We start from the raw sequence: 17,690 nt of genomic DNA on the forward strand, positions 1-17,690 counted from the left end.
CATTGCTCGTTGCGATGGAATTTGTTGATACACTCGTGCCCAATGTCGCGAGGCCGAATGCGGCAGCACGATTTGTCCATAGGCCGATGATAGAGGTTGGATCCCATCACAAAGCTCCATAGATTGACTGGCCCGCCAGGCGGTGACTATCCCGACAAACGAGAACGTCCGGTATATGACTGGGATGAAGAGCAGTTGCCAGTAGGCTACCGACGATTTGTTTCCGTATCGAGTCAGGTCGTACTGTGGTAAACACTTTTCGTCAGCACGCTTGCTGCGTCAGATTGCTTGCCTATAGTGTCCATTCGACCTACTATATTCAAGGCCAGCGTCGTCTTGCCACTAACAGTCACGTTTATGCTCATCAACCAAGCCCAACTATTGGCATTTCTAGTCATGTTTACGATAAAACGTTTGTGTAACTTTCACAAAGCGACAAGTGTGCATCTCATTCTGCCTCGGGCATCACACCACACCAAATATCGTTGGCCCTCAGGCGAACTGCCAGACTATGGCCCCTCGCTTCGTTTCCCTTGGTATGGTCGTCCTCGACGAGCTCCGCTTCCCACATGCGCCAACTCTACGTGACATGAAGGGAAGCCCCGGTGCTTTTAGCATTCTGGGTGTACGCCTGGTGGCTGGTGAGGAGCGGTCACACGAGGTCGGCTGTGTTATTATGGCCGGTGACGACTTCCCCGAGTCGACACTGTCTGGATTCAGGAGTTGGGGCATGGACCTAGTGTTATCGAGGAGAACTGCGAGCCAATCTACCCGCTGCTTGCTAATTTGCGAAGATAATGTATTCGGGAGTAAGCCAAGCCTGAGTGACGACACCGTTTCTGTGAGTTCAATGTTGACTTGCCTAAGAAATGACGTTTCAATACACAACTGAGCGGCTTCAACCCATGCCAAGTGATCTTACGTCCTCTCTACTGGGCTCCTCAGCTTTCCACCTTGCGAGTCCGGATCTCGCCCGAGAACAAATCCAACAACTCCTCGGCCTCAGGCAGAGCGATGGCATAGAAAGCCGTCCGCTTCTTGTCTGGGAACCTTTACTAGGGTCCTGTTAGTCAGGCCTTAGGAATCAGCCACCGTATGAAGGCGCCATGTATGTCCTCGGGCGTATACGGAATAGAAGCGAAACCGGCTAGGAATCAGCATTTCGCCACAGCGAAGCTGGTGAATATCTACTCGCCGAACCATCTCGAGTTTCTAGAACTGTTCGAAAATTCAGAACCCGTATCTAGAGACGGGCGAATCAACCGCACGTTTCTAGAATATGGCACGGAAAAGCTTCTTGAATCCGGTGTTGGGCTAGGCGGTAGAGGCACTGTCATCATCTGCGCCGGTAGAAATTGATGCCTCCCCGGGTCATTTTATCAACTTCAATGCCCGGGCGCCATAACTGGCTCCCAGCCTTTTACGAAGATGACTCAACTATCGTCGATGTAACCGGCACCGGGAACACTTTCCTTGGATCTCTTATCTTTGCTATGCCAGCTTGTATCCACGACGTTTTCGAGGCTTCAGCTATGGCCTCTGTGGCAGCCAGTTTCTCGCTCCAACAAATCGGGATGCCGATTTTGTCGAGAAGTGGAGGCCGAGAGCTTTGGAATGGAGATACATTCATAGGGCGATGCGCAGCGAACAACTCAAAGGTAGCGAACAACTCAAAGGTAGCGGTCACTCGTTTGGGTGCAAGCTCGCACACTCCGTTTGTCACTCGATCCTCAACACACAACATGTGAATCACCTCACATTCACTGAGGGAGCGGTCACAGATCATCCGCACGAGCGCTACGGCAGAAATATCCTCTGCACAAATATATAAACCCAGGTGGTCTCCCTCCGTTTTTTCGTCCTTCTTCTCAAGTTCACACACTCGATTACTTCTTTTCGTTGTCAGCGCCCATCATCTCAGTCATCAATACTGTACGAAGCCAAATCAGCATCTGTTCTTACTCGCCTGTCTTGCTCTCTTATTTGAGGAAATCATCTCTTGACTGCTGCCCAGCTTCAGGAGTCAGCATTGCTGTTTGCGTGTAGAGTCAACCTCACTCCTTCCGCCTTCAAAGGTTGTACCAGGCCACTCATTCTGAAACTCGAACCCCGATCACCACTGCACCCACAGCTTTCAACACCATGCTGGGGTATCAACTCAATATGAAAAAGGTGCGTGAGCGCGAGGATATCGAAGATGGCTATATCTACCTCGAGCGCGTTCCCTACAAGCCCAAGAAGAGTGGTACTGGTAAGCCTACTTCTTGTGTGAACACAGCTCGGCCACAAACGGGCTCCACCAGCTTTGCTCTGCCTAGGTAACACTTCCTCGCTACAGGTATCAAGACCAGCGCCGTCAAATCCAGTCCCACACCTCCTGCGCCTTCCCCCAAGATCCTGCCCAATCCAACTGCCAACAAGCCAAACGAACAGACCAAGCCCGTCGCCAACACCAACCATGGAAGACCTCAGCAAATGTGTCTCCAAATGGCTTTCACCAGCATCCGCCACCGCCTAACCCAGTTGTTCACCCGTCAGGCTGTGACGCATATCTTTGGAATGATGCACGAGGTCGCTGTAAAGGTCATCAAAGCCGGCCGCGCGATGTGCAATGCAAGGAGCTCCAGCGCTGATGATGCCGGCAACACTATTCACGGCGTTCCCAGTCCCCACAAGGATGTTATACCTGCCGTGGACCGACCGTCTGTGACGGACACCTTCTCTACCAGCACCCTGCAACTGGGTTCCCGCGAAGAGGACGGGTTCGTCGTTCTGAATACCCTCCCCCACGACCTTCACGATGAGGAAGACTTCATCATGGTCCAGGATGTCGGATCTGCTCCTATCAATGAGGATGACGGATTTGTCATGGTCGACGCTGTTCCTTGGGCCGAGCCACCACCAAGCAGTCCCATTCACATGCCCGGCCGCACTTCTGTGCCGTTAGTGGTGCGCTCTCTGCTGTTCTAAAGACCTGATGCCTTCTCCTACCTCCGTCTTCCAAGGTTGTTGGTCACGTACCTACCCTACCTAGGTAGGGGAGGGCTGGCCAACTTCACTGGGGACAGGCTGAAGGCAGTACCAAACTCGTCCAACAAAAGAAAGGGGGGTATCAGAGATCATGCGCAGAAAAGACAAGACAGAAATGCGGTTGAAAAGGGCATTACAGAAAAGAAAACTCACACGAGCGCCCGGGCGTCCACCATTCGTAGAGCATCGTCTCATCAAAACTCCCTCCACATTAACACACCCATGTACCTAGTTATCTAGTAATTTGTTTCATCTTTGGTTTAGAGTGATCACAACCAGAAGGAAGCAAGTATTGGCTAATATATTGGACCTGTTATATGTGTTGTAGAATATTTGTATTCTCAATTTTCTCTCTTGAGCCGGAACCACAATCAGAACATTCAAGGACAGGAAACACTCCATCCTACAGAGCCAGCTCTATCAACCCAGGTGTACAACTTCATCAATTACACAGATGATCTTGCAGCTAGAGCAAATCGATCATTCATTGGAGCCAGCAGCCTCTTTCAGCCTCAACAGGCTTGCTGGCTACTGTGAGAACCATACCACCCGATCAGAGACCAACTACCCGTGCCCTCTTAAGTAGGTACATATGTAGTCTACAATGCTTAATGCCAAAGTAGAATTATTGCTCTCATCGGTCAGTCAGGGTCTCGATTTGCGTCTCATCCTCAACAAGCCATTTTTCTTGACTGGCCAGCCATTTCCAAGGATTTGCCTAAGTGGTGAGTGGACATTGAAGGGTTTCCATTCCGCTGGTGCAAGACCTTGCGGCTCCCACTCGCCTTCACGGAAAACAAGAGCCTGCTGGTTGTCTATAATTGATGATGGTGCGTGGAGTCACTGTTGTATCGTTACGAGGCAGCATTTTCCCAACATTTGAGCAATGAATTCGTCATCAGTCTGGCTCCTCTTACCTTGATCAAACTTTCGGAATGAGCGGGAGAACTGTTCCAAGGTTTATACCAAATTCAAACGTTGACCGCAGTAGGCCCTGCCGAGCGTGCAAATATCTGGATGGGTTTACTGTACACCCGTCCACGCTCCCGAGGTGATGCAAGGTTGCCGCGAGGCACGATGAGATCACATAGGGTCTCCAGACAAAGGTTCACGTAGGAAGTTAAAATTTTAGATAAATTTTAGATACTAATAGAACAAGAACATAACCCCCCTCCAACCGATATCCCACAAAATATAGCAACGTGAAGACTGAAGCGTCTGGAATGATTTCTCAGACAGTCTTCAAGGACAGTGATTCTCCAGCCCCAGCGAACAAGCTGTAGAGTGCTGAAGATTTCTAGAACCAACAGGGAATGTGGGAGAAGCCATGAGCAGCACCACCTCTCCTCTGACTTGTTTCAGAAAATTAGACTGGTCATGAGATTCGAGGTGCTATCAGGTAGTGTCAACAGTTAGTGAGCCACTCTGGAGGTGGTTTGGACTGCCGTTTCTAAGATTTCAGGAGCAGTGGAGCCCAGGGAGGTTCAAATCGCTTGGCAAACCTGGCCAGGCATGATCATTTCGTTTCACTCAGGCAGCAGGAACAGGCATTTGTATTTGTCTTCAAAGCGTCAAATTCATTATCGTCTACTAGGATTGTGGTGGAAAGAGGCAATCCTATCCTCTCTGAAATACTACTACAGTACATCCAGGCTGAAGGACGATATTACCGCTCATGTAGCTACCTGCCAGTGTGAGGCGTCAAAACCCGAAGAAAACCCGTGCCAAACTCCTGTAACCACTTTTTATGCGATCGCCTGTCCTGCCATTCCCGAGTGCCCCCTCTGTAATCGATTGATTTAGTCAACCTCCTCCATGGCGCTGTCACCGGTCTCGGCGGCAGGCGTGGAGTCAGAGGCGGCAGGAGCATCGGCAGCAGCCTCGGGCTCGTCATCCAGGTTCAGACCCAGAGACACGAGCTTGTGGATACGCTCGGCGAAGCCAGCGGGCTCGTCAATGGTGAAGCCAGAGACCAGCAGGGAGGTCTCGAACAGGAGCTGGACGATGGACTTGACGGTCTTGTCGTTCTCACCGTCGGCCTCAACCTTCTTCTTGAGCTCCTTGACGATGGGGCTCTTGGGGGAGATCTCGAAGGTCTTCTTGGAAGACATGTAGCTGGACATGGAGGTGTCACGGAGAGCCTGGGCCTTCATGATACGCTCCATGTTGGCGGACCAACCGAACTGGCCAGTGCGGATGGCGCAAGGGGAGCCAACAAGCTTGTGGGAGACAACGACCTTCTCGACCTTGTCGCCGAGGACGTTCTTGAGAGCCTTGGTAAGGTCCTCGTACTCCTTCTCTTCCTTCTCACGCTGGGCCTTCTCCTCCTCGGTCTCCTCAAGCTCGAAGTCCTTGGTGATGTCCACGAGCTTCTTGCCTTCGAACTCCTTAAGCTGGGTCATGGCGTACTCGTCAATGGGGTCGACGAGGAACAGGACCTCGAACTCCTTGGCCTTGAGGGCGTCAAGGAAGGGGGACTTGGCAACAGCGGCGAGGGACTCGCCGGTGATGTAGTACATGTTCTTCTGGTGCTCGGGCATGCGAGTGACGTAGTCGGCCAGAGAGGTCTGCTCGTCACCAGACTTGGTGGAGTTGAAGCGGAGCAGCTTGGCCAGGATCTGGCGGTTCTGGGAGTCCTCGTGGATTCCGAGCTTCAGGTTCTTGGAGAACGCAGTGTAGAACTTGTCGAACTGCTCCTTGTCCTCGGCGATCTCCTGGAAGAGCTCGAGGGCCTTCTTGACAATGTTCTTCTTGATGACCTTCATGATCTTGTTCTGCTGCAGGGTCTCACGAGACAGGTTGAGAGGCAGGTCCTCAGAGTCGACAACACCCTTGACGAAGCTCAGCCACTCGGGAATGAGCTCGGTGGCGTCGTCGGTGATGAAGACACGGCGGACGTAGAGCTTGATGTTGTTCTTGGTCTTCTTGGTCTCGAACAGGTCGAAGGGGGCGCGCTTGGGCACAAACAGGATGGCGCGGAACTCGAGCTGACCCTCGACGGAGAAGTGCTTGACAGCCAGGTGGTCCTCCCAGTCGTTGGACAGGGACTTGTAGAACGCGGCGTACTCCTCCTGGGTGATGTCAGAGGGGTTGCGAGTCCAGATGGGCTTCTGCTTGTTCAGCTCCTCCTCCTCGATCTTGGTCTCCTTGATCTTCTTGGTCTTCGGCTTCTTCTCCTTGTCCTCCTCCTCGTCGTCGACCTCCTCGATCTTGGGCTTCTTGTCGTCACCCTCCTCGGTGGTCTCAGTGGCCTCCTCATCAGGGACCTCCTTCTCCTCCTCCTTGGTGACGTGGAGGTAGATGGGGTATGAGATGAACTCGGAGTGCTTCTTGATGACCTCCTTGATCTTGGCCTCGTTGAGGTAGTCGACCTGCTCATCCTTCAGGTGGAGGATGATCTTGGTACCGCGGCCAATCTGCTCACCCTCGGTGTCGGTGGTGATGGTGAAGGTACCACCGGCGCTGGACTCCCAGATGTACTGCTCGTCGTCGTTGTTCTTGGAGACGACCGTGACACGGTCGGCCACCAGGTAGGCGGAGTAGAAACCAACACCAAACTGACCAATCATGGAAATGTCAGCACCCGCGGTGAGGGCCTCCATGAACTGCTTTGTGCCGGAGCGGGCGATTGTGCCGAGGTTGTTGACGAGGTCCTGCGCGCAACAGTTAGTCACCTGTGATGGTGGGGCAGTCTAAGCGGGTGGGGCTATGACTTACAGCCTTGGTCATGCCGATACCAGTGTCACGGATGGTCAGGGTCTTGTTCTCCTTGTCGGGAATGATGTCGACACGGAGGTCCTTGCCCGAGTCCAGCTTGCTGGGGTCGGACAAGGCCTCGTATCGGATCTTGTCAAGGGCATCTGATGCGTTGGAGACAAGCTCTCGCAGGAAGATCTCCTTGTTTGAGTAGACAGTGTTGATGATCAGCGAGAGCAGCTGAGAAATCTCAGCCTGGAACTCGAAGGTTTCGCCAGACATCTTGAAGGTTTCGTAACGTCGTCAATTACTGTAGGCCGCAAAGTCAGCATTCGCTGAAGATTGTTGCAAATCAAAGACGGACGAGGAAAAAGTGCAAGGTGAGAGGTAGGTATTGACCGGGGCAGTGGCAGGGTGTAGAATTTGGTGGGTCACTATGGAAACGAGAGCAAACGGAAGCCTTGCTGAGTTGCTAAGCCGCTCCTAGCTGGCTGCCTGCGATTGAACACAAGAGCACATGCGTTTCCAATCACGGATGCCCTGTCGCCATAACCACTTGCAACTCTCTGCGCAGCATAGGAGGCTGGAGAGATGTCGCACAGGCGCAGGCCAGGTTGAGGAGGGGGATGGGAATTGTAGAGCTGATTCAGGTGGTGGTGGGTGGTGGTGGGGTCTTGGATTTGGTCTGCGTACCTTTGGGTATCACTGAAAGCGAAGGGGAAAGAAAATCTTGACAGAGCGAATCTTACGATGCGGTGTCTGAGAGGGAAGAGAGAAGAGGTTTTTTGGCAGTTGATGAAGATGGGAAGTGGTGGAATCTGTGAGGTTGGGAAGAAAAGGTTGCTGTTGCGGAAGTCGCAGGCAGAGGGGAGCTACAAATACGTACATGGACGCCTCGCCCATGGAAATTCTTCGAGTTTCTATGGCGCCTTTCCCCTTTTGATTGGCTGGACAGGGGGGCGGTGGACCCACTAGGCTCTGGAGCACTTGAGGGACCCTGCAAATGCAAAATATCGATGCACCTTGCTCGCCGCAGCCGTTCGTCCTGCAATGACCTGAAATCCGAAAAGAGGGGCAGATCGGATCTGGAAGAGGGTCTATTCCTGATTCATTGGTCCTTCAACTGTCCATGGGCAATGTGGAATGATCTGGGGCTTGCTCGACGAGCTCAGAATGCGCCAGAAGCTGCCCGTTTGCGTTCGCAGCTCTGCGGCCAGCCTCACCTGCAACCCACAGTAGCTAGGTACCTCGGGGTCAGGGGCCGCAGCCCGGTCCGTGCCACCTCCCCTCTGCCTAGCAACCGCCCATCTGGGGAAGTGAGGCTGAAGAGCTCCTGTTCGTCACCAGGGCAGGCAGGAGGCAGGCAGGCAGGCAGAACCTTTCATCAATGCATCTCATCAAGTGCCGGTTGTAATCGCTGAGCAGCTCTTTGACAAGACCATGGCAGCCACAGCCATGCATCATTGCCGAGTCTGGTCTATCTCACATTTCATCTAATAATCGTAGACGACGGTCATTGGTCGCCCGCATCGAAGAACTGATCTCGGATTTGCACGCACACACACACATACACCCAAGCCAGCCAGGCTGATTGATGGGCATTATCGGAGCTCATGGCTGTGAGTGCACCCTACTCCCGCTAGCTCGTAGTGACGGGGTCCAGGCATCCACAGTAGTTTCCATGTCCGTCTGTCTGTCTGCCTCGTAGGTATGCCAGAAACTTCGTGAGCCTTGCGCAGGGACCAGCACGCCGCCCAGCCGCCCCACGGAGAAGCTTCTCGGCGCAGCCCTTGCCCCTCATTCGACGGGCCAAAAGGGCCTCGATTCTGTGTTGGCTGTAGGCACAAAGGTCAACAGCAACCACAGGCCCCACCCGCTCATTGCCCACGTCTTCTTTGTCTACCCAGCGCAGACTGCCTGTGGTATTGCCCGCCCATCCAGAATATTCCATATGGCGCGGGTAGCACCGCGGCCTAACCACAAAGAGTATAGACAGCACGACCCAGGATCATCTTACAAGTCTCTCCCGCGCCCGAGTGTTTCTCATAGGATACGCAGTGGCTTCAGCTTCGCCTTGTGCACCCGTCAGACCAAGGGAGTGATCAAATATGACATTTCATTTCCTTCGAGGAGCTTCTCGGGGGGGAATTGCCATGGGGGAGTGTGGGGACAAGGCGCTCACAGCTCAGGCAACCAACCACTCCTTCGAATACTGACCGATCGTCACACATGGCGACCAATACCTCCGGTAACAGGCCGTCTCTACCATCGTTGCTTTCTATGTGTTTCAAATCCAAGCTGCGGATTGTAGAAGTTCATCAAGTGTTTTGCGAAACTTCCATACGGAGGGTCACCAGCAGACGCATGCACTCCTACGAAGTCTTCATTTGACGGCTACAGGTGCGGCATGCTTCTTTCGGGGCCGTTTTCAGCAACATTCCTCACGGGCAAAGAATTTGGAATATCGCGGGTACCCACACACGAAGCAACCGGAGAGGGTGACACTTGTCGTAGTTCAAGGATAACAAAAATTAGGATTTGTATCTACAGGGCTCTAATCGCCACTTATCTTTGCGTGCCTAAAATATTTCATGCCGACCCACGCACTCACTACCCAGACCCAGGCCATCACGCATGTCAAGATGATCAAAGCAGGATAATACCCCGTAATCGGCAGCGTGGGATCGTCCTCGAGCTCGGGGGGCGCGTACGGCGTCGTGCCGACATCCCAGGCCCAGCTCCAGACACTGAAGCATGAGCCCATGCCGATGACAAAAACCACCCATGTGACGATGAGGATCACCCACCCCCACCACTCCGTTTCCGAATAGTCCCAGTCGTCATCCGTAGGGAGAAGTGGTGTAGATGCCAGCCCGGACAGACTCAGCGGTGACCGAGCGCGGCTGATTGTCCGCCGGCGAGGCAGAGAGCCAAAATAACCGTCTGACCCGGAGCTCAGGCTAGCCAGCTCGGGGCCCTTCCTACCCCCCGCGTTCCTCCCAATGTGCAACATGTCCTCGTCGTCTGTGGTGGTGTAGCTCATGGTGGGGCTCGTGGGCGTCGGCTCGTCGACCTCGACCTTGGGTTTTGGCAGGGCCGAGGATGCTGCCGCCGCGCCGCCGCGCAGCAGGTTGGTCGCGGCCTCCACGGCGGGCGTGGGCGTGGGCGCGGGCGCGGGCGCGGGCGCGTTGCGGCTGGCGTAGCCGTCCATGGAGGGCCGGGGCGTTATGTCGGATATCCCCAGCCCGAAGGCGCCGCCCTCTTCGGTGGGTGTGCTCATGCTGTACGTCTCGGCCTGCTTCACATCGATGCTCAGGCTTGCGCGGTGGGCCTCGCGCCGCTCGCGCTGGGCGCCGCGGCCGAGGAGGGCGACCTTTCGGAGGGAGCCGCGGCGTCGCCTTGTCTTCTGCTGCTGCAACGCGGTCGCGATTGAGGAGGACGGCCGCGGAACGGGCATGTAGATGTTGGAGGAGTCGGAGGGGTCGGGAGGGGTCCGGTTCTCCTTGTCGCGCGGTTGGGCAGGGCGGGAGCCGTCGTGCTCGGTTGGGGTGTCGGCGGCGGATGAAGAAGAGGAATGGGCTCGCATGAAGGAGAGTTTGGAGAGGAGGCCGCCGCCAGAGGACATGCGCCTGTGGACAGGGCGACTCGGATCTGTGGCACCAGAAGCACCTTGGTGGGTGTCTTGGGTGGAGGGTAACGGTTCCATGATGGCTCGGTGGCGGCGCAGATGGTCCGCCCGGGCCGGACTGGCAGACAGCTTCGAGACCACAGGCCACAGACCACAGGCCACAGACCACAGGCCGACCACTGATGTCAGATGTCAGAACTCAGATGGGGTAAGAAGGGTAGGCAGCTCCCGCCCCACATTGTTGGTCTGGAATGGGGGACATGTGAAGATCCAGGAGGTGGTCAATTCTGGAGGAGGATGTTGGAAATGCCAGGGGCATCTGCGGCCAGAGCAATTGGCAGCATGGTGGTTAATCTCGAGTGCCTGATGGGGTGTGACCTGGATGAAAACCCGCGACCAGGGACACCAGCAAGTCGATGCGACTCTGTGCTGCACTTATTGTAGACTACTTGACTACCTACTGTTAGCTTGCAGTGCGCGGTACTCGGTAGGTAGACTACCCAGGTACGTACCTGTTCCAAAATACCGTTCCGTAGATACCTAGATAAGTGCTCTTTCGGTAAGCCCAGCTAGCAGGGCTAGCTGCACTAGAACTCCGTGCTGGTCCAGAACCAATAAGGCCTGCCGAGAGGACCTGTCAGGACCCCTGACTTAGCGACCACTTCCCCTGAATCCTTGCACCTGGCTGCTGGCCCAGCAGCAATGAAAGTGAAGTCAATGCGTGCAGGGAGGGAGGCAATCATGATGCCAGTGCATTCCCACTGTTCGCGGGGTGGAATGGGTGGGCGCAGACGGGAGTTTAACATGGCCTCTCCTTCCAGCCTCACGACAAGGCCGCCCCAGGCCCCGTCAGACATTCTTTTCTATTCACGTATATACCCAGATCTTCAACAGCCAGAACACAGAAACTTGAAAGCCTCCCGCCGTCCAACAACCAGACCTGCAGATCGCCGCCCGTGTGGTTGCAATGCGCTAAGCTGGATCCAGCAGTTGGGCTGCTTCTTCCAAGGCCCACTATCCCCAGACCGATCGCGACCGCAACCGCCCTCAAAGCGATAATAGATCCCGCCTGTGCCTCTCCTCCTTCACCCTGCCGTCCTCGCCGCCCCTCGACAGGCACATGGCTCCTGGCCTGTCGTCAGCCCTCCCCCAGCCGCCCTCCCCAACCCCTCCCCTTCTCGTCGAGCCACCCCCTGACGACGACGACCCCGACGCCGATATCGAAATCGACCTGGACGCCGACCTCGACCGCCCCCTCTCGCGATCCAGCGCCACCAGCAGCACCGCCAACTGGAATGACATAGGCGGCCTGCTGCCCTCCCCCAGGAACAGCGCCGCCTTCCTCAGCCCCGACACGCCACGGAGCATTCGCCGACCAGCCAGCACCATGTCCACAGAGTCGGCCCTCTCCGAGAATGGCCTCGTCCCAGCGGCGACGGCCCCGGGGCCCTTCAACTTCCAGACCCAGTCCATGTCCACCTCGCCCGTGAGGTCGGTATGTTGCCCCCCATATTAATTGGCCCATGGAAATGTGCCCAATGTGTAGGCCAAGCTCGGCTGACCCTGATGGCGCCGCTCAGAATATTGGCCAGCGTCGTGGTCACCGTTACAAACACTCCTCCATAAGCGCCCAACACCAGATCTTCCAGGAACCACCGCCGCGGGCGCCGCCCGTCCTCCCAGCCTCCCTCCCCGTTCCCACGCTCAAGGAGGCCTGGGGGTCGATGCACAAGGACCAGCGGGCCCGGCTGTACTGGAGCATGTGCCACGCCTGCGTGGCCGGCTATGTCTTCTTCAGCGCGGGCGGCTCCCTCGCCATGACGGCCCTGTCGCACCTGGTCTTCTTCGACGTCGGCTCCGCCGCCATCTGCGTGTGCGTCGACGTGCTGGGCAACTTCGAGGTGTGGCGGCGCAGCTCCATACGGCACCCCTTCGGCCTGCAGCGCGTCGAAGTGCTGGCCGGCTTCGCCATGAGCGTCTTCCTGGTCTTCGGCGGCTTCGACCTGCTGAGCCACAACTTCAAGCACGTCCTCGAGAGCATGGGGTCGCACGCGCCGCACCACCCCCACGGCCACAGCCACGGCCACGGCCACGGCCACGGCGGGGCCGACGGCGACGCCGCCGTGAGCGCCGGCACCGTCGACCTGGCCACCCTGGCCGCCGTGCTCAGCACCCTCGTGTCGGCGTACGGGCTCAAGAACCACGCGCGCATCCGCCGCGTCATGCGGCCCAGCTACTTCTCCTCCTTCCTGCCCGAGATCCTCGCCAACCCCTTCCACTCCCTCACCCTGTTCTTCAGCTTCCTGATGCTGCTCCTCCCTGCGCTGCCGGTGGGGTCTTTCGCCTGGCTGGACAAGCTCATCTGCGTCGCAATCGCCGTGTCCATGTTCGTCCTGGGCATGCGCCTCGCCGTGGCCCAGGGCTTCATGCTGCTCATGTCGTACAACGGCCGCCAGCACCGGCCCAGCACCTCTTCTTCTTCTTCTTCTTCTTCCGCGGCAGTGGGGGCGACGGCTTCGGCCCTTGGCGGTAGCAGCAGCGACGCGGACGCCGTCGTGCGCGAGATCGAGTCCGAGCCCAACGTGGCGCGTGTCGATGAGGCCCAGTTCTGGCAGGTCCACTATGGCCTGTGCATGGCCACGCTCAAGCTGTGCGTGAACCGCGGCTGTGACGATGCCGCCCTGAGCCAGCTGCGCCAGCGCGTCGCCCGGATCGTGCAGAACAGGCTGGGCGAGGGGTATGGCAAGGGAGGGGCGCTCCGGTGGGAGGTTACGCTGCAGACCAGTACGGATGCAACGTGAATGACATGATAGGCGCAGCGAGTCTTATTCTTGTTTTTCTGTTTTCTCACCTACACTTTCCGGTAGCAAGCGGTAGATTTGTACGAGACTCATCATGAATGACAAGCTGCCCTCCATGGGCCGAATAGACTTTATGGACAAACTTGGTCCAGCTTCTAGGAAACGCGAGCGAGCGAGCGAGCGAGTGTGCCCCCGGAAGCGGAAAGGAAACATCTGATGTTTGACATGACCTGCCAGAGTACAGTCGTGTACTTGTAGTCCACAGATTCGTAAGCATGGATGACCACGCGACAGAATGTACGACCTTGAGGTTGGCTATCTTTCTACTTGCTCATAGCTTAAGTGTATACATGTGATGTAAGTAAAAGTAAGCTGGGTAGGAGGAGCCTAAACAATTCAAATTTCAATGAACGACGACCACCGGCCACAGAAACTCCTGCCCGCAAAAGCCCCCCACTGATGTGATGAGATGAATATATCATAAGTCATGGCGCCCAACGACCCAACACCAGGCATATCCTTTCTACCCCGGAGAGACCGGTCAGTACTCGCTCGGGGTTCCGAGTCCTAATCGATCATTTAGTCACGAGTCGGTCAATCAGAACAACCCCCACCGGCCGCCCTTCTCCTTCCTCGCTTCCCTGTCCTTGGACCCAACGAACCCACCAGCAGCCCCACGGGGGCCCTCGAGCTGCCTGAGGCTCTCCATCTTGTCGAGGACGAGCTCCAGCAGCTCCTTGCGGCGGATGACCTCGAGGTGGCGCTTGATCTTGGGGTCCTCCTTCGCGAAGCGCTCGATCTGGTCGTCCGAGAGGTGGCGGCCGAGGCGGGCGTCGAGCTCGCGCGGGAAGTTGTAGTAGAACTCGGACAGCAGCTCCACGTTCAGGAAGAGCACCGCCGTCTGCGCCAGCTTGGTCGCCGCCGCATCCAGGAACACCTCCGGGCAGTAGTACTTGTTCTTGAGATCCTTGCACTGCCGCGACTTGACAGCCAGCAGCCGCATGTTGATGATGTCTGCGCGGTCGCGCAGGAAGACTGCCTCGCGGCCTGTGTGTGAGGTATGTTAGCCTGTATCGCTTCTCTGAAATTCAGCGTTACTCCAGGGTGGGCTTGTTGACTTACCCTTGTCCAGCAATGCGGCGCTAAACCCGCCTGCGCCGATCCTTCCATCGCCCTCGACAATGATGTCTCCTTTTCGGCACTTGTCTACAAAGCCCATGACCTCCTTCATCTTCCTCCGCCCGCCAACCGCCTTCTCCAGGTTCGTCAGGGCGTTCTGGCACGCATCAAGCTCGCCCTTGAGCACACCGCTGACGTGTTCCCGACCAGCAGTCCATTCTCTATCCTCGACATCGATCTCGAACTTGTATGGCTTAATACAGTTCTCCACCTGGTCACTCGTGCTGTAGAACCTCTCATTCAGGATGCTCGACGCGGCGTTGGTGATCGCCTCGCGCGCAAAAGGGTGGTTGGCGAATGTCGACTGTGCAATCAGCTGCTCGATGTGCTGCTGGATCGTCGCGGCCACGGCACTGGTAGCCAGACGGCCTACGCCGAGCTTCGTCAGCGAGGCTGTGGAGGCGTCGAGCTGGCGGTGCCAGTAAGGGCTGTTGGGATCGGCCTTGGGCAGGTCCGCGAGAGTGTCAACCTCGGGGGGCGGTTGTGATAGGTCAGTGATGGGCTTATTCCAGTAGCGAAGAGCGAGCAGGTCTAGGACGCGCTGGTCAAGCTCCTTCTTCAGGATCTCCTTCATTTGCGGCCGGCCAAATTCCTCTGTGAACTGCTTGAAAGAGTGCTTGAAAGCATCCAGGCTTTCGGCCAGGTACGATTCTGCCGAAAGCGGCCGATCGTTGTACTGGACTTTGAACTCGTAGGTAGCCTCCTCGAGTTCCTGTTTTATCGCATCGTGCGTGCTCTGCAGGCTAGCAGACATGGTTTGCTCAAGCACGTGCATCAGCTTTTTTCGTAACGTCAGCGTGCCCAGGCTGAGGTCATTGTCGGGGCCGAATTCCAGGGGATGTGACGAGAAGAAGGCATTCTCGTTTTTGGCGATCGTAGTAGTGAGGTTGCTCCCGAACCCCTTGTTGAACAGCGCCTTCACGCCTGGTGCTCGGGAGACAACGCCAACATACCCGAGCCTGAGGGGATACTGCTTGTCTGACAGTATGGCCGCGCCCCGTACAGGGTCCACCAGGTCCATCTTGGTGACAACGCCTATGGTTCGCTCGCCCCTGGGGTCTACCCTCCTGCTTGCCCTCAATGCTGTGGAGTTGGCCAGGTCGACATCCGCGGCGGATATTGCGAGAATGACATTGGGTGCTTGGATGTACTTGTCGCATAATTCTGCGATCTTGGACTTGAGTTCCAGTGGTTGGTTCTGGCCGACGACCTGGATGTAGCCGGGCAAGTCGATCAGAGACAGGTCTGGCACGCTGGGGGAGTAGATGCTCAACCTGATGGGGTCGTCCGAGACACATTCGCTGTCTGGAACAGCCAGGTTGAGGTCGGTGAGAGTGCGTTGCACGGAGGAAAAGTCGGATGTCTTCAGGCCGAGGTCTGGGAACTCGCCGTACTCGGATTTGGAATCGGGGGTGTTGATGAGGGTCAGCTCGATCGGCCGCCTCGTGACCATATTTGAGCCCTTGGGCAGGAACTCATGCCCCACGATGGCCTCCAAGACCGAGCTCTTCCCCGAGGATTGTGACCCGATGACAACGATAGACGGCAGCGTGAGGGCGCTGGACTGGCCGACTTTGGAGAGAATATTCCGGATCTCGATCATCTTCTTGGTGAGGACCATCATCTGGTCGTCGTTGGCGATCTCTTCTGCTTCCCTGTCGTCGTCGACGATCTGGGTCCATGCGCCTGCTGCCGCCGCACCGGTCATGACCTTGCCAGACCTGCTCTGTTTTGGCGGCTCCTCTCCCGGGTCTGGGCCCCCCTTGCCAGTGCCGATATCCTCTTGCAGCCGAAGCACCTTCTGCATCCACTCTGGCATTTCCACCGACTCTTTTGTGCTGTCCCAGCCTCTTCCTATCTGGCTAGCGATGTCCTTTGCGCCGCCAAATATGTCCGACGCGGTATCGACGGCTGTCGCCTTCATGTTCTTGTACATTTCCGATGCCGAGTTGCTGACCTCTGTAGCCACGTTAGCAGCGAGACCGTCCAGTCTCGGGTCTGATGTCGAATCTTACGTATGGCCTGGTATTGCACCCATGCGACTCCGCCTATCATCAAACCGCCAAACATGGCCGGTATCCTGACGAACTTGACCAGCAGCCTGGGCAGGAGCCTCGCAAAGGAGGCGTTCCGCACGATGACGGCATTGTGGAAGGCACTGCTAGGGGGCCAGACGCGGTGCCTGGTGGCGTGAATGGCTCTGTCTGCGCGTTGAAGGCCGCCGGTAGGGAGTCGGAAGCGGTGGTAGTGTCGAACGGCGGCTTCAGGGAGGGAGGCCGCGGCGCGGCGCGTGGCAAGGGGCAGTATCCCCGCTGCCAGGAGCCGTCCACTCATGGCGGTGGCGGTTGAGGTGATCGCAGTGAGGTTGGGGATGGCATAAAAAGCTGGGTACGTCGGAAGTTTGGGTGGGCTTGTCAACTCGGTTCGTCTGGAGGAATAGGGATGGCATGCGTGTCTGCCGAGTTGTAAAGTTGTTGCATGATCGGGTGCAAGCAAATGCGGTCACAGGTGGGTGGCGTGTGGAGCTACCTGGCGCATAATACCTGCTTGGTACACAGTAGTAGGTACACTACAGCTTGGCCTCTTGTTTATTACCCCACCGTCGTGTCGTCGCTGCATTGCACCCCCATTTCCCTTTTCCGGTAACACAGCTATTCACCGTCAACTTGTTCTACTGCACATGCACTGCCTACCCCACAAGAAGTGATGAGACCCTTCTTACTGACTTGCAAAATCACGATGTTTATATCTCACCTTGATGTCGCTTTGCACAGTTGGACGTAAGGACAGTGGTATGCGTCTTGAGAGACTAACGGCCATGCCAAATTGCCAGGAAACTCGCGCGTCAATGCAAGCAAGCAGCCTTGCATTACATGCAACCCTTTTAGCCGCACATTCAAATCCAACGCTATTCGACTTCGTCCAAATGGGCATGTTCCTGGTCGGCGTCGCTGTTGTCATCACCTTTCTCACCATAGGATTTAGAGTAGAACATTGTGAATCTTAAGGCCCCGTATCTCAACTATGGTCATCTCTCCCTCTTTCTTAGCGTCTAGGTATTGGCTCCTAGCTCTTATATTAACCCTACTATCTATCACTGACAGGCCGTATAAATTAAGTCCACTGTTTAATCTAGCTAAGATGCTTACTTATCCTAACTATAGCTTATACTTAAGCTTCTATCTAGAATACTTTATAAAATAATAGTTAAGCTTCTTCTAACTCTTATACTTTACTTATTATTTAACTTAAGTTATAAATAATTAAAAAGAATTTTTTAATATATAATAAAAGTAATTCTATAAATAATAATTAAAGATTAATTATATATTTTAAAATATTTTAATATAATAATA

At 55.7% G+C, this 17,690-nt stretch overlaps 5 protein-coding genes across 5 annotated transcripts; 2 read left to right on the plus strand and 3 right to left on the minus strand.

Annotated features, from left to right (window-relative positions):
* Nucleotides 1-1,110: 1,110 nt before the first annotated feature.
* KVR01_006557 (uncharacterized protein) lies at nucleotides 1,111-2,970 on the plus strand (the record flags this gene model as incomplete). The annotated part of the gene is made up of 5 exons (XM_044785467.1): nucleotides 1,111-1,308; nucleotides 1,353-1,593; nucleotides 1,907-1,968; nucleotides 2,086-2,251; nucleotides 2,339-2,970. 5 exons carry the CDS (start codon nucleotides 1,111-1,113, stop codon nucleotides 2,968-2,970), a joined length of 1,299 nt encoding a protein of 432 aa, XP_044643988.1.
* Nucleotides 2,971-4,829: 1,859 nt separating this feature from the next.
* On the minus strand, nucleotides 4,830-7,008 carry KVR01_006885 (uncharacterized protein; the record flags this gene model as incomplete). The annotated part of the gene is made up of 2 exons (XM_044789646.1): nucleotides 4,830-6,683; nucleotides 6,748-7,008. The coding sequence occupies 2 exons, from the start codon at nucleotides 7,006-7,008 to the stop codon at nucleotides 4,830-4,832; spliced, it is 2,115 nt and encodes a 704-aa protein (XP_044644316.1).
* Nucleotides 7,009-9,280: 2,272 nt separating this feature from the next.
* KVR01_007062 (uncharacterized protein) lies at nucleotides 9,281-10,432 on the minus strand (the record flags this gene model as incomplete). The annotated part of the gene is made up of 1 exon (XM_044785817.1): nucleotides 9,281-10,432. One exon carries the CDS (start codon nucleotides 10,430-10,432, stop codon nucleotides 9,281-9,283), a length of 1,152 nt encoding a protein of 383 aa, XP_044644493.1.
* A 565-nt stretch (nucleotides 10,433-10,997) lies between these two features.
* Nucleotides 10,998-13,467, plus strand: KVR01_006539 (Zn(2+) transporter ZRG17). Its single transcript, XM_044793430.1, has 2 exons — nucleotides 10,998-11,849; nucleotides 11,935-13,467. The coding sequence occupies exons 1-2, from the start codon at nucleotides 11,475-11,477 to the stop codon at nucleotides 13,153-13,155; spliced, it is 1,596 nt and encodes a 531-aa protein (XP_044643970.1). The 5' UTR covers nucleotides 10,998-11,474; the 3' UTR covers nucleotides 13,156-13,467.
* On the minus strand, nucleotides 13,265-16,832 carry KVR01_007015 (uncharacterized protein). The gene is made up of 3 exons (XM_044782517.1): nucleotides 16,350-16,832; nucleotides 14,278-16,293; nucleotides 13,265-14,202 (listed from the first exon to the last, which is right to left on the minus strand). Exons 1-3 carry the CDS (start codon nucleotides 16,666-16,668, stop codon nucleotides 13,754-13,756), a joined length of 2,784 nt encoding a protein of 927 aa, XP_044644446.1. The 5' UTR covers nucleotides 16,669-16,832; the 3' UTR covers nucleotides 13,265-13,753.
* Nucleotides 16,833-17,690: the final 858 nt, after the last annotated feature.

Source organism: Diaporthe batatas, assembly GCF_019321695.1.
Source record: "Diaporthe batatas strain CRI 302-4 chromosome Unknown Contig00007, whole genome shotgun sequence".
Classification (NCBI taxonomy): domain Eukaryota; kingdom Fungi; phylum Ascomycota; class Sordariomycetes; order Diaporthales; family Diaporthaceae; genus Diaporthe; species Diaporthe batatas.

What these genes read in the sequence shown, in the direction of transcription:
- KVR01_006539 (XM_044793430.1), top strand. Translation starts at nt 11,475, where the DNA reads ATGGCTCCTGGCCTGTCGTCAGCCCTCCCCCAGCCGCCCTCCCCAACC. An exon ending in CCACCTCGCCCGTGAGGTCG is followed by an intron (nt 11,850 to 11,934) that starts GTATGTTGCCCC and finishes GGCGCCGCTCAG; the next exon opens with AATATTGGCCAGCGTCGTGG.
- KVR01_007015 (XM_044782517.1), bottom strand. Translation starts at nt 16,668, where the DNA reads ATGAGTGGACGGCTCCTGGCAGCGGGGATACTGCCCCTTGCCACGCGC. An exon ending in GGTGCAATACCAGGCCATAC is followed by an intron (nt 16,294 to 16,349) that starts GTAAGATTCGAC and finishes ACGTGGCTACAG; the next exon opens with AGGTCAGCAACTCGGCATCG. An exon ending in CGCCGCATTGCTGGACAAGG is followed by an intron (nt 14,203 to 14,277) that starts GTAAGTCAACAA and finishes CCTCACACACAG; the next exon opens with GCCGCGAGGCAGTCTTCCTG.